The 13,119-nt window shown below is 46.5% G+C and overlaps 1 protein-coding gene and 1 long non-coding RNA gene across 2 annotated transcripts in view; one reads left to right on the top strand and one right to left on the bottom strand.

Annotated features, from left to right (window-relative positions):
• Positions 1–5,673: 5,673 nt before the first annotated feature.
• Positions 5,674–12,852, top strand: LOC102412546 (serine/threonine-protein phosphatase 2A 65 kDa regulatory subunit A alpha isoform). The gene is made up of 2 exons (XM_044936790.1): positions 5,674–5,813; positions 10,343–12,852. The coding sequence occupies exon 2, from the start codon at positions 10,376–10,378 to the stop codon at positions 12,143–12,145; it is 1,770 nt and encodes a 589-aa protein (XP_044792725.1). The 5' UTR covers positions 5,674–5,813; positions 10,343–10,375; the 3' UTR covers positions 12,146–12,852.
• LOC123331767 overlaps positions 5,723–13,119 on the bottom strand; it is a 91,710-nt gene continuing 84,313 nt past the window's right edge. Inside the window, exon 4 of the long non-coding RNA XR_006548538.1 lies at positions 5,723–5,894. This is a non-coding gene — a long non-coding RNA (uncharacterized LOC123331767). The remainder of the gene's footprint in view (positions 5,895–13,119) is intronic.

Below are 13,119 nucleotides of genomic sequence, written 5' to 3'. Positions count from 1 at the left end.
AGGGGACGACAGAGGATGAGATGGCTGGATGGCATCACTGACTCGATGGACGTGAGTCTGAGTGAACTCCGGGAGTTGATGATGGACAGGGAGGCCTGGCATGCTGTGATTCATGGGGTCGCAAAGAGTCGGACACGACTGAGCGACTGAACTGAACTGAATTTCATTTAACCCTTATGTATGTACTATTTTGTGTGTGTATTTTTTTACATATATGGAAGTGGACACAGAGAGCTTGAGTAACTTGCTCAGGGATTCAAAGCTTGTTATCTGCCTCCAAAGTTTATGCTCTTTCTACTGTATGGCTGCTTTGTCTGCATCTGTCAAAACTTCAAGAAAATGTTTTCAGATAAGAGCCTAAGCAAAAAAAAAAAAAAAAAAAAAAACACAAAACAAAAAAACAGCATTTTCATCCCTGGGAACTTTTAGCATTGAAATGAGCCAGCTTTTCCAATCAAGAATGAATGATAAGGAATGATGAATGCATGCCAATGTCTGACTTATAAACAGACAGAAGAACACTGTACATCATTAGTCAATTCTGGATTGCCTATACTAACAGCCGAGAGTGGACGTGTAGACAATCTGGAATAGAGAACTTTTAAAAATTATATTTGACTTCAGACTGCATTTTTGGCCTATGAATTATTAAAAATAGTAAATTATCATTGCCTTATTATTATGAGATGTTATTTCCTGGACATCAGCTTCCAAATCATAAAACACCAAAACATTAAATTTAAAGACAAAGAATTCCACAGGAAAAATCTTACGTGAAACCACAAAGCAGATAATTGAAGTTTGGACTATATGACTATATAAATTGGTAGCATATGAAAGATTTCACACCCTGGTGTGCTACATTCAGTTCTCTGACCCATGCTTCTTATGAACACAGACTCAATTTATCTTCTTCAAGCACTGGAATTACTTTATTCAAAGATAAAATAACAAATCTATATATAACTTGCATGCCTTTTTTAAGTTGCCCTATCAGGCTCTTAAACTTTTTACTTTTAAATCTGTGTATAATAGAAAAACTTCTTTAAAAAGAATTTTAAGTAGAGATACAAACTGCAGTGCCAATATGAGTACAATTAGCAATATTTTCTTCATTCTTAACTTATTCCTTTACAAATAGAAAGTGATCATTAACTCAGGTACTATTCGTGCTAAGTCGCTTTAGTCATGTCTGACTCTTCATGACCCAAGGGACCGTAGCCCACCAGGCTCCTCTGTCCACGGGATTCTCCAGGCAAGAATACTGGAATGGGTTGCCATGCCCTCCTCCAGGGGATCTTTCCAACTCAGGGATCGAACCTGGGTCTCTTATGTCTCCTGCCTTGGCTGGCAGGTTTTTTACCACTGAACCACCTGAGAAGCCCCAGGTACTATTAGTTACACAATTAAATTAAACAATAATTTCCTGTGGGCAAAGGGCTTTGAAAGAAAGAACATATTTGTTGAGTACTATGGAGAAATTAATAAACAACATGGCATCAGTCAGGCTCTCCTGTCCCACTCTCTCATGGCCTCATACCTTATGTTCTGCAAACAGTGATGTTGCTAACCTTGGTAGCACTGCGCCTGAGTGCCCACTTGGCCATGGGCCACTTTTGTATATCCTAGTATATCAGTAGTCTTTGAAGACTCGCTGCTGCTGCTGCCCAGAGAAAATAAATATGTCTGCAGTCCCCACAGCTCCTTGAGTCTTCTCCCATCTTCCCTGGCTGCACCTTATCTATCATGGGTTCAGTGAACAGTGTGAGTGGCAAGACAATTGGTGTAGCCAGGAGCATACCTAGCAGGTAGGGGAGCCTGAGGCAGGGAGGAAGCCAGTGGCCACCACAGAACATGTGGTATCTGGTGGCTGCTGTCCTCTCAGTATGGGCCCTGATGGAAGACTGGGAGGTGGTAAATGGGTCATCGGATAATATTGAAAAGATACTATAGGCACTGAGCTCTCACTTGCCAGACAAATCTGCACATACTGCTGCTAACACCGTGAGGTGGATTTTGTTGACTGCCTTGAAGGCATACATGGGGAATGCTCTCCCTGATGTTGCACAAGTGCACAGAGAGTATTATAAAGATGTTACAAGTGGTGAGCTTTCGGAAAAAAAAGTGGTGCGTGCTGCTGCTGACACCATGGGGTGAACTTTATTGACTGCCTTGAAGGAAAACATGGAGAATGCTCTCTGTGATGCTGCACCAGTGCATGAACTGCAGAGATGGGCAAAGGAACTGGAGCAACAGATGCAGATGCTAGGACAAGAGCTGCATGGCCTTGGGGACCATGGTGTCTCAGAATGCTAGGTGACTCACATAGGGTGCACCTAATCAAACACACAGCCTGATGAAATGGATCAATGCTGCCATCTGCACCATTCAGACCAACGCAGGAGAGTTCCCAAATACCATAAGTAAATGGCATACTTGTGCCGTGTTAACCCAAGTGGTGAGAGAATTGGGCATGAGACAGGCGATGTTTAACCTAAATGCCTGGAGCCCAGATGATAAGCCTTTTACCGGTGGTATGCGAGACACCATTTTAACCAGTGCTCCATCTGCCTATTTTGGATCCCTACCTGCTATACTTACACCCTATGTGGGGCACCTCATCTGGCCAGCTTGAGAAACACAAAAGGGCAGCAGCAGCAGGCTAAAGGGATTAGAACCGTGAAAGCCCCCAAGCGGGGTTGAGCTGTTAAAGGCCCCACCTGGATAACAGCAGTACAAGTGTGGGCTGATTCGCTAGCAGCAGGTCTTGACAGAAACAAAATTGATAAGCAACCTAATGCTGTACTCCTAGAGCTGTGGAAGCAATTGAGCCCGGAGCAGCAGTTTACTAAGTGTGGAAAGCGCCCACAGCATGAGGTACAGGCAGTTCAGATAGAGGACTTTATGCCAACTGGAGATGTCTCTGCTGATGCTGTTCTGTTTTGAATAGGGCTCAGGTCAAGGTACCCACCCAGAGAGCCCAAGCAGGGACTGGAGGCCCCATGTGGAACATGTAATTCACTGGTTGCTGACCAATGTACAAAGAGTAATGGCCCTCGTTGACCCTGGTGATGAATGCAGCCTGGTACATGGCAAACCAGAACAGTTTCCTGGCCGCAGTACATATATCGATGGCTACGGTGCCCAAAGCATTGAAGTAGAGGCTGTGTCTTTACCACTGGAAATTGGGCAGCTTCCTGTGCGAGTATACATTGTATATGTGTCCCCAATTCTGGAATATATTTTGGGGATAGATGTCTTGCAAGGTCTTGTGTTGCAGACCTCTGTGGAGGAATTCTGTCTCCAAGTGTGTGTTGTGAAGGCAGTCGTGAGGGGATATGCAGAGCATCCCCCACAGATGTTGCCGACACCCTGGAGGGTAGAAACTGTGAGACAATATCGTCGACCAGGTGACCACAAAGAAATAGGCACCACCATTGCTGAGCTGGTGAAAGTGGACATGTACGTCCTGTACAGAGCCCATTCAACTCCCTGTGTGGTCCATCCAGAAGCCCAGTGGCTCTTGGCAGATGACTGCAGACTACAGGGAACTGGATAAAGTGAGGCTGCCTGTGCATGCCACGGTGCCATCCATCCACGACTTGATGGACCCGTTAACTACAGTGCTGGGCACTTATCACTAAGTGGCAGACTTAGTGAATGCTTTTTCCTCCAAAGCTATAGCTGCTGAGAGTCAAGACCAGTTTGCATCCACTTGGGAAGGGTGTCAGTGGATGTTCCAAGTCCTCCCCCAAGGATATCTACATAGCCCAACAATCTGTCACGGGCTGGCTGCAGGAGATTTGGAAAAATGGAACTGCCCTGCATTGATGAAACTCTTTCATTATATTGATGATGTGCTACTAACCTCTGATTCTTTTGCAGATGTAAAACAGTGTACTGTGAAGGCTGTGTCCCATGATGTACATTGTACTGTAAAGGCTATGTACTATGATGTAGACAGTGAACTGTGAAGGCTGCACCCTCCTAATGAGGTGGCTTGGCTACACCAGCGCCTGCATCACACAGGGACAAAAACCATGTGGGCAATTGCCAAAGGGTGGGATCTTCCTATTTCTTGGAGAGAAATAGAAGATGCCTGCCATGATTGTTCCACACGTGCCTGGGAAGCTCTTCACCCCCACAGGCTGGCAGCCACTGATGGACAGGTGGTGAGGGGGAGAATTTCTTTGACTCAGTGGCAAGTGAAATTTGTAGGGCCTCTGCCACTAGCAAAGAATGCCAGCTTTGCTTTAACAGCTATAGATGTAGCGACAGGTTCGCTGTTTGCCTGGCCATGTAAGGCTGCTGACTAACGCTGTACGCTTAAGGTGCCTGACTGCCTGACAGCCATGTATGGCCATCCTCTGATTATAGCGAGTGACCAGGGTACCCATTTCACTGGAAAAGAAGTCCAGCACTGGGCACAGAGGCTGGGAATTCAATGGGTATTTCATGTCCCTTATCACCCACAGGCAGGGATCTGGTTGAGCCATATAATGGTTTGTTAAAACAAGGCTTGAAGCTGTCTATTGATTCCCCCCTTCTTGAAGGGGTAGACCCGACACATATGGGGGGTTTTACAGATTCTCAATGAAAAACCACACAGGGGTGGAATCACCCCGGTGTAGGCTCTTCTGCATTGTGCTACTGCACCAATACAACTGCAGGTGGTAACAACAGATATTCGCCTAAAACCTGGCTATGGAACCCAAGGTAATATCCTGTTGCCAGCCCCAAAAGAGACTGCACAAGGACAGATGGTGGACTGGACTTGGCCATGGAAGATAAAGACACCCCACATGTGGTGGGTAGCTTTCCTAGCCCCATGTGGGCAAGGGCTGCAACATGACTTTCAGGTTGTACCCTGGGTGACAGGCACCTGGTCCCCTCGTGTGCAGGTCACCTGGCCAGGACCACAGGGAACTGCCTCAGTGTTGAAAGGTGTATTTGTACTCTCCCTGAGGTCTATCATGAGTTCCCCTGTTATGCTCTGTGTGGAGCCACAGGATGTGAGAAATCCATGATGTGCAAAGCCTAACTGGAGACCCAGTGCAAGAATGGTGGGCAGCCTGTCCAGTACCTGGCATTGGAGTTTGCTCTGTGTTGGGTGTGTAGCCTGCACTCTAGTGGTTTGTTATTGTAGCTTTCACTGTTGTTGTGGAATATGGGTACAAGCAGCAGCGGTGTTCGCCAGAAAAAAGCCACAGAGGGCCGAGCCTATGTAAACAGTGGGACAGAAGACCCTGAGAGGTGGATTGTGGAGAAGTTAACTGACAACACGGAGTCAGTCAGGCTCTCCTGTCCCACTCTCTCACAGCCTCATACCTTACGTTCTATCAACAACGATATTGCTGACCTTGGTAGCACTGGGCCTGCGCACCCACTTGGCCATGGGCCACTTTTGTCTGTCCTAGCATATCAGTAGTCTTTGAAGACTCCCTGCAGCGGCTGCTGCTGCCCAGAGAATAAACATGACTGCAGTCCCCACAGCTCTTCAAGTCTTCTTCCATCTTCCCCGGTCACTCCTTATCTACTCTGGGTTCAGTGAACAGTGTGAGCGGCAAGACAACTACTTACCATGAACACGGGATTCCGAAAGTACTTTATATCCATGATTTTCTCCAACTCTTAAGACAATTTCTGTGAGGAGAGCATTATTATCCGCCATTGTTGAATGAGAAAGCCAAGTCCGCAAGAAGCGCCAGGTTCCAGTGATTATAACCAGCCACCTGGGTTCTATCTTCTAAACCACGCAGCTGCTGCTTCTAAACTTCAGGAATCCTGAGAAGCACCAGCTGAGAGTGACAGAGGTGAGTTTCAGCCCCTAGTTCACCACTTCATATTTGGGGGACCTTTAGGAAGATGAGTCATCTGACTCTTCATTCTCTTATCTGTAAAATGGGAAAAATAATGAATTTAAAACTTAGAGTGGAAAGAAAAAGATTTATATATATAAATATATTAAAAATATATATTGGAATCACTTTGCTGTAGCTAGGAAACTAACACATTATTGTAAACTAACTATATTTCAATGAAAAACATTTTTTTAACTTAGGGAAGATGCAAAGGTTAAATGACTGCTGGGAGGGATTGGAGGCAGGAGGAGAAGGGGACAAGAGAGGATGAGATGGCTGGATGGCATCACTGACTCGATGGACATGAGTTTGAGTGAACTCCTGGAGTTGGTGATGGACAGGGAGGCCTGGCGGTCGCAAAGAGTCAGACACGACTGAGCGACTGAACTGAACTGAACATGCTGATTGATATTATTAATTTCCAGAAATGTACAGTACAAATACAAAAATAATTTTGTAAAATGGAGCAGGGACCATCCTATGAAGGAATAAATGTAGGAATACAAGGAGTCAGTATAGTTGTGTTAATCGAGACTATAAGCCTTCCAGAAGCCAAAGCAACATACCATACCACTCTCTTTCTCCCAGAACGGATCTTACATCAGTTTCTTAGTGAAAACAGGGTTTTCAAAGTGGAGGAATTCAACTGGGGCCTTATGTAGAGGAAACTATGGCAAATAGCAGAGTCCATAAAATGAGTCACAGAAAAGCCTGAAGCAAATATCAAAGATTGTTCCTTGTAGCAATCCTAACTGAAAGATAAAGGCCCAACACAAACTGTAATTCTGAGGCAGCAGTTGAACCCAGAATTAAGCTAATGCCGCTAAGGTGTTTTGAATCTATGGGCACTGCAGTCAGTATCAATGTGCTCAGTCTTGTCTGACTCTGTGACCCCATGGACTGTAGCCAGCCAGCCTCCTCTGTCCACGGGATTTTCCAGGAACGACTACTGGAGTGGCTTGTCATTTCCTTCTCCAGGGGATCTTCCAAAAGAGAGATCAACCAGTCTCTTGCGTCTCCTGAATTTGCAGGCAGATACTTTACCACTGTGCTACCTGGGTGATTGTTGTTTTTCAGTCACTCAGTTGTGACTTTTTGCGACCCCATGGACTGCAGCACACCAGGCTTCCCTGTCCTTTACCATCTCCTGGAGTTTACTCAAACTCATGTCCATCAAGCAGGTGATGCCATCCAACCCTCTCATCCTCTGTTGTCCCCTTCTCCACTTGCCTTCAATCTGTCCCAGCATCAAGGTCTTTTCCAATGAGTTAACTCCTCAAATCAGGTGGCCACAGTATTGGAGCTTCAGCTTCAGCATCAGTCTTTCCAATGAATATTCAGGACTGATTTCCTTTAGGATTGACTGGTTTGATCTCCTTGCAGTCCAAGACACTATTAAGAGTGTTCTCCAATACCACAGCTCAAAAGCATCAATCCTTTGGCACTCAGCCTTCTTTATGGTCCAAGTCTCATACATGACTTGGAATTCATACATGACTATTGGAAAAACTATAGCTTTGACTAGATGGACCTTTGTTGGAAAAGTAATGCCTCTGCTTTTTAATATGCTGTTTAGGTTTGTCATAGCTTTTCTTCCAAGTAACAAACATCTTTTAATTTTAGGGCTGCAGTCAACATCTGCAGTAATTTTGGAACCTATGAATACAAAGTCAGTCACTGTTTCCATTGTTTCCCCATCTATTTTCCATGAAGTGATGGGACTCGATGCCATGATCTTCTTTTTTTGAATGTTGGGTTTTAAGCCAGATTTTTCACTCTCCTCTTTCGCCTTCATCAAGATGCTCTTTAATTCCTCTTTGCTTTCTGCCATAAGGATGGTGTCATCTGCATATCTGAGGTTACTGATATTTCTCCCAGCAATCTTGATTCCAGCTTGTGCTTCATCCAGCCCAGAATTTCACATGATGTACTCTGCATATAAGTTAATTAAGCAGAGTGACATATACAGCCTTGCTGTACTCCCTTCACGATTTGCAACCAGTCTGCTGTTCCATGTCCGGTTCTAACTGTTGCTTCTAGATATGCATATAGGTTTTGCAGGAGGCAGGTAAGGTAGTCTGGGATTCCCATGTCTTTAAAATTTTTCCACAGTTTGTTGTGATCCACACAGTAAAAGGATTTAGGGTATTCAATAAAACAGATGCTTTTCTGGAATTCTTTTGCTTTTCTATAATCCAACAGATATTCGAAATTTGATATCTGCTTCCTCTGCCTTTTCTAAATCCAGCTTGGACATCTGGAAGCTCTTGTTCATGTCCTGTTGAAGCCTAGATTGGAGAATTTTGAACATTATTTAGTTAGTGTGTGAAATGAGAGCAATTGTGCACCTGCTGCATTGGTAGGTGGATTCTTTGCCACTGACCACTGCTGCTGCTGCTACTAAATCACTTCAGTTGTGTCTGACTTTGTGCGACAGAGACAGCAGCCCACAAGGCTCCCCCGTCCCTGGGATTCTCTAGGCAAGAACACTGGAGTGGGTTGCCATTTCCTTCTCCAATGTATGAAAGTAAAAAGTAAAAGTGAAGTCGCTCAGTTATGTCCAACTCTTAGCGACTTCATGGACTGCAGCCCACCGGGCTCCTCCCTCCATGTGATTTTCCAGGCAAGAGTACTGGAGTGGGGTGCCATTACCTTCTCCAACCCCTAGGGAATGCCAAATCACCTCGACGGTTTGTTAAAACTCTGATTTCAGAGCTCCACCCGCAATGTTTCTGACTCAGTTGTCTCCAGTGGGGCTGTAGGATTTGCATTTTAACAAGTCCTGGGGGAGGAAGATCCCCTGGAGAAGGAAATGGCAACCCACTCCAGTATTCTTGCCTATGAAACCCCATGGACAGAGATGCCTAGCGGCCTACAGTCCATAGGGTCACAAAAGTCTGGGAAATGAATAGGTGACTAAACAACAACAAGAAGGTGGTTTGGATGTTTGCTCACGTGTGACACAAGAGTGTGTAAGACCTGAAATATCTCTGAGAAGAGGTGAGAGCATGTGTGCTTCAGTCATGTCTGACTCTGTGCGACCCTATGGACTGTAGCCCACCACTGGTAGCAGCGGTAAATTAAAATTTCAGCGCCTGTAATTCTGGCCATCTCCCAAGACAAAGAAATTGCCCTAAAGAAGAGTCTGGTTCTAAGAAATAGGGCCGCCCATTTTGCCTACTAATATGTTAGCCACAAAATACACATCTCTGAGTTTACTGGTCAAAGGAGCCTGCCAAATGCACTTATGATATTAATCACTTTCCAATTAGAATGTTTGCCAATGATAATTATTTTTTCTATTACAGTTAAAATTCAGTCTTTCCTCCCTACACCGTAAGTGTGGAGTCACTTTCTTCCAAAGACCACAGTATAGAAAGGGGTAGAAAGAGCAACTTTACAATGAGGAAACAAAAATGGCATTTTACCTCTGTGGTCTTCTTCCCAAGGATACACAACCTCAGCCTATCCCTAAGATAAACGTCAAACACATCCCAAGTAAGGGACATTCTACAAAACACCTGAATAGTATTCAAAACGGTCAAAAGTCATGAAAAACAAGAAAAGTTTGAGAACCTATCATAGTCTAGAGGAGACCTGACAACAAAATGTCATGTGATAAACCTGGGTGGTGGGATCTAGGAACAGAAAAAGGGTATCAGATAAAGAAGAGCAAACGAATCTGAATAAAGAAGGCACTTCAGTTAACACTAATATATGAATCCTGGTTCGCCCATTGTGAACAAAGTATCACACCAAGATAAGATGTTACAAAACGGAAAACTGGTGTGGAATATTTGAGAACCCTTTGTACTATCCTAATAATTTTTCTTAAATCTGAAATTCTTCTAAAATTAAAAGTTCATTTTACATTTCAGTCTTTCTTCTTGATAAGAAGCAGATATCCAGACCATTTGCACGTCAAGTTTTCTAATTAATAATGAAAATAGAATCCTCCTCTCCTTTGCATGTGTGCATTAGTCACTAAGCCCTGTCCAACTCTTTGCCACCCCATGGACTGTAGCCCGCCAAGTTCCTCTGTCCATGGGATTCCCCAGGCGAGAACCTGGAGTGGGTAGCCATTCCCTTCTCCGGGGATAATCCCAACCTAGAGATCAAACCAGGGTCTCCTGCATTGCACATGGACTCTTTACCATCAGAGGCTCCAAGGAAGCCCCGCCCCACTCCCCCCACAAGTTTCATGCGTTCCCCACCCCCAACGAACCACTGCGTGCTCCCCCCTCCTGTCCTGCACACATCGCAAACCAACCACACGCTAGTGCAAAGTTAATCTGGTCCCTTCAGCCAATGGCAAATGGGTGGTAGGTGGGACTTCATTTGTTCAAATGAAATAAAGAAACACAGGCTCAATTAGGGGTAGCATGGCCAATGACTGTGGGGTTGCCCTGGTAAAGTGGCTCAGGCATCTTCATGCCTTTCTTTACTCCTCCCATTCCACCCATTCCCTATCCCTGTTTTAGCAAAGCGCTGGCTGCAGCCTGAGAGGAACTGAGATGGCGGAGGCTGACGGCGATGACTCGCTCAACCCCATGTCCATCCTCATAGACGAGCTCCAGAATGAGGATATTCAGCTTCGCATCAACAGCATCAATAAGCTGTCCACCATTGCGTTGGCCCTTGGAGTTGAAAAGACCCGCAGTGAGCTTCTGCCCCTCATTATAGACATCCTATACGACGAGGACGAGGTCCTCTTGGCCCTAGCCCAGCAGCTGGGCACCTTCACCCCTCTGGTCGGAGGTCCCGAGTATGTTCACTACCTGCTTCCACCCCTAGAGTTGCTGGCCGTGGTGGAGGAGGCCATAGTGCGGGAGAAGGCAGTGCAGTCCCTGAGGGCCATCTCGCATGAGCACTCACCCTCCCATCTCGAGGACCACTTTGTGCCACTCGTGAAGCGGCTGGTGGGCGGCGACTTGGTCAACTCCCGCATCTCAGCCTGCAGCCTTTTCTCCGTCTGCTACCCTGGCGTGTCCATTGCCATCAAGGCAGAACTTCTACAGTGCTTCCGGGACCTGTGCTCAGATGACAACCTCTTGGTGCGGTGTGCAGCAGCCTCCAACCTGGGGGATTTTGCCAAGGTGCTTGAGATTGACGACATCAAGAGTGAGATCATCCCCATATTCTCCAACCTGGCCTCTGACGAGCAGGATTCGGTGCGGCTGCTAATGGTGGAAGTGTGCGTGAACATCGCCCAGCTCCTGCCCCAGGAGGCCCTAGAGGCCCTGGTGATGATCACTGTGTGCCACGCTGGCGAGGACACATCCTGGCGTGTCCGTTACATGGTGGCTGACAAGTTCACAGAGCTCCAGACCGCAGTGGGGCCTGAGATCACCAGGACGGGCCTGGTCCCTGCCTTCCAGAACCTGATGAAAGACTGTGAGCCTGAGGTGAGGGCCGCTGCCTCCTACAAGCTCAAAGAATTCTGTGAAAATCTCTCCGCTGACTATCAGGAGGATGTGATCCTGACTGAGATCTTGCCTACCAGCCAGGAGCTGGTCTCAGATACCAACCAGCATGTCAGGTCCACCCTGGCCTCCGTCATCCTAAGCCTCTGCCCCATCCTGGGCAAAGATAACACCATCGAGCACATCATGCCCCTCTTCCTGGCTCTGCTGACGGATGAGTGCCCGGATGTGCGGCTGAACATCATCTCCAACCTCAATTGCATGAAAGAGGTGATTGGCATCCAGGAGCTGTCCCGGTTCCTGCTCCCCACCATCATGGAGCTTGCGGAGGATGCCAAGTGGCGGGTGCGTCTGGTCATCGTTGAGTACATGCCTCTTCTGGCTGGACAGTTTGGGCTGGAGTTCTTTGATGCACAGCTCCACTCCTTGTGCATGTCCTGGCTTGTGGATCATGTCTATGCTATCCGCGAGGCGGCCACCAACAACCTGAAGATGCTGGTGGAGCAGTTTGGGAAGGAGTGGGCCCTTGCCGCTGTCATCCCAAGGGTCCTGACCCTGTCTGAGGAACCCAACTACCTGCACCGCATGACTACACTCTTCTGCATCAATGTGCTGTCTGAGGTCTGTGGGCAGGACATCACCACCAAGCACATGCTGCCTACAGTGCTGTGTATGGCTGGGGACCCCGTCGCCAATGTCCGCTTCAACGTGGCCAAGTCCCTACAGAAGATCGGGTCCATCCTGGACAACAGCACACTGCAGACTGAGGTCAAGCCCATCCTGGAGAAGCTGACCCAGGACCGGGATGTGGATGTCAAGTTCTTTGCCCAGGAGGCTCTGACTGTCCTGTCGCTCACGTGATGCTGGAAGAGGAGCCAATGCCAGCCTCTGGTATCCACTCTCCCCCTCCCTCCCCCCAAGTCCCTCCCTTGGGGAGACAGTGCCCTTGGCTGTCCCTCCCTGTGCATGTTCTGACCCCAGGCCCCTCCCCCAGCACGGTTCCTGTCCCCAGCCTGGGAATCCAACTTCTCACCGTCCACTCCCACGGGGTTGGGGGTGCCCAAGGTACGACAGGGCAGAGACCCTAGGAGGAAGAGTTGTTCATGCTGTGCTGGGGGGAGAGGCTGGCATCCCAGTTTGCAGGCTCCTGTTGATATAATGGGGAGCCCTCCCCCATCGATTTCTCCACCTCCCTTCCTTCCCCCTAAACAGTTGTTTGTGTCAGTTGTGCCATTTTTATTTTATTCCTTTTACCCCCTTTCCAGAGAAATAAAGGTCTAGAAATTTTAAAAAAATAATGAAAATAGATTCATGGGAAAATACATGTTTCCGCCAAAAAAAAAAAAAATAGATAGCTCTTTCTACAGATCACAAGGATTCTTACTGTTTTAACACCATCTAAACTTCCTAATTTGCATCATTATTGTTCTAAAAATATTATGTGAAAAGATTGTCACGTTTTCATATTTTTCTCCCTTGCTTCTCTTGAGCTGGACATGAATATTCACCTTTTTTCTCTTTGAATGAGTTATTGCCTGTTTTCCCACATCTGCTTAAGTGAATAATATTGTAAGCCTCAATTAACTGTATCTTGAATCTGCAGATTCAATTTCCTTATCTTGGATCCTTTTATTTAATGAACCTAAATAATTCTATTAAACATGAGGCATTCAGCTTCCCTCTAATTATCTGGAGAACTCTGGGAGAGAACTGGGACCAATTTGTTCCAGCTAACCTTAGACTGAGGTGGAAAGTCATCCTCCAGCTCTTTTTGATACTTTGTGGAAGCAGCTATAAAAGGGAACCAAACACCCAAGAATTTCACAAACATTTGG

This window comes from Bubalus bubalis, chromosome X (genome assembly GCF_019923935.1).
Source record: "Bubalus bubalis isolate 160015118507 breed Murrah chromosome X, NDDB_SH_1, whole genome shotgun sequence".
NCBI lineage: Eukaryota > Metazoa > Chordata > Mammalia > Artiodactyla > Bovidae > Bubalus > Bubalus bubalis.
The sequence above is the reverse complement of the archived record's forward strand: the minus strand, read 5'-3'. Positions and strand labels throughout refer to the sequence as shown.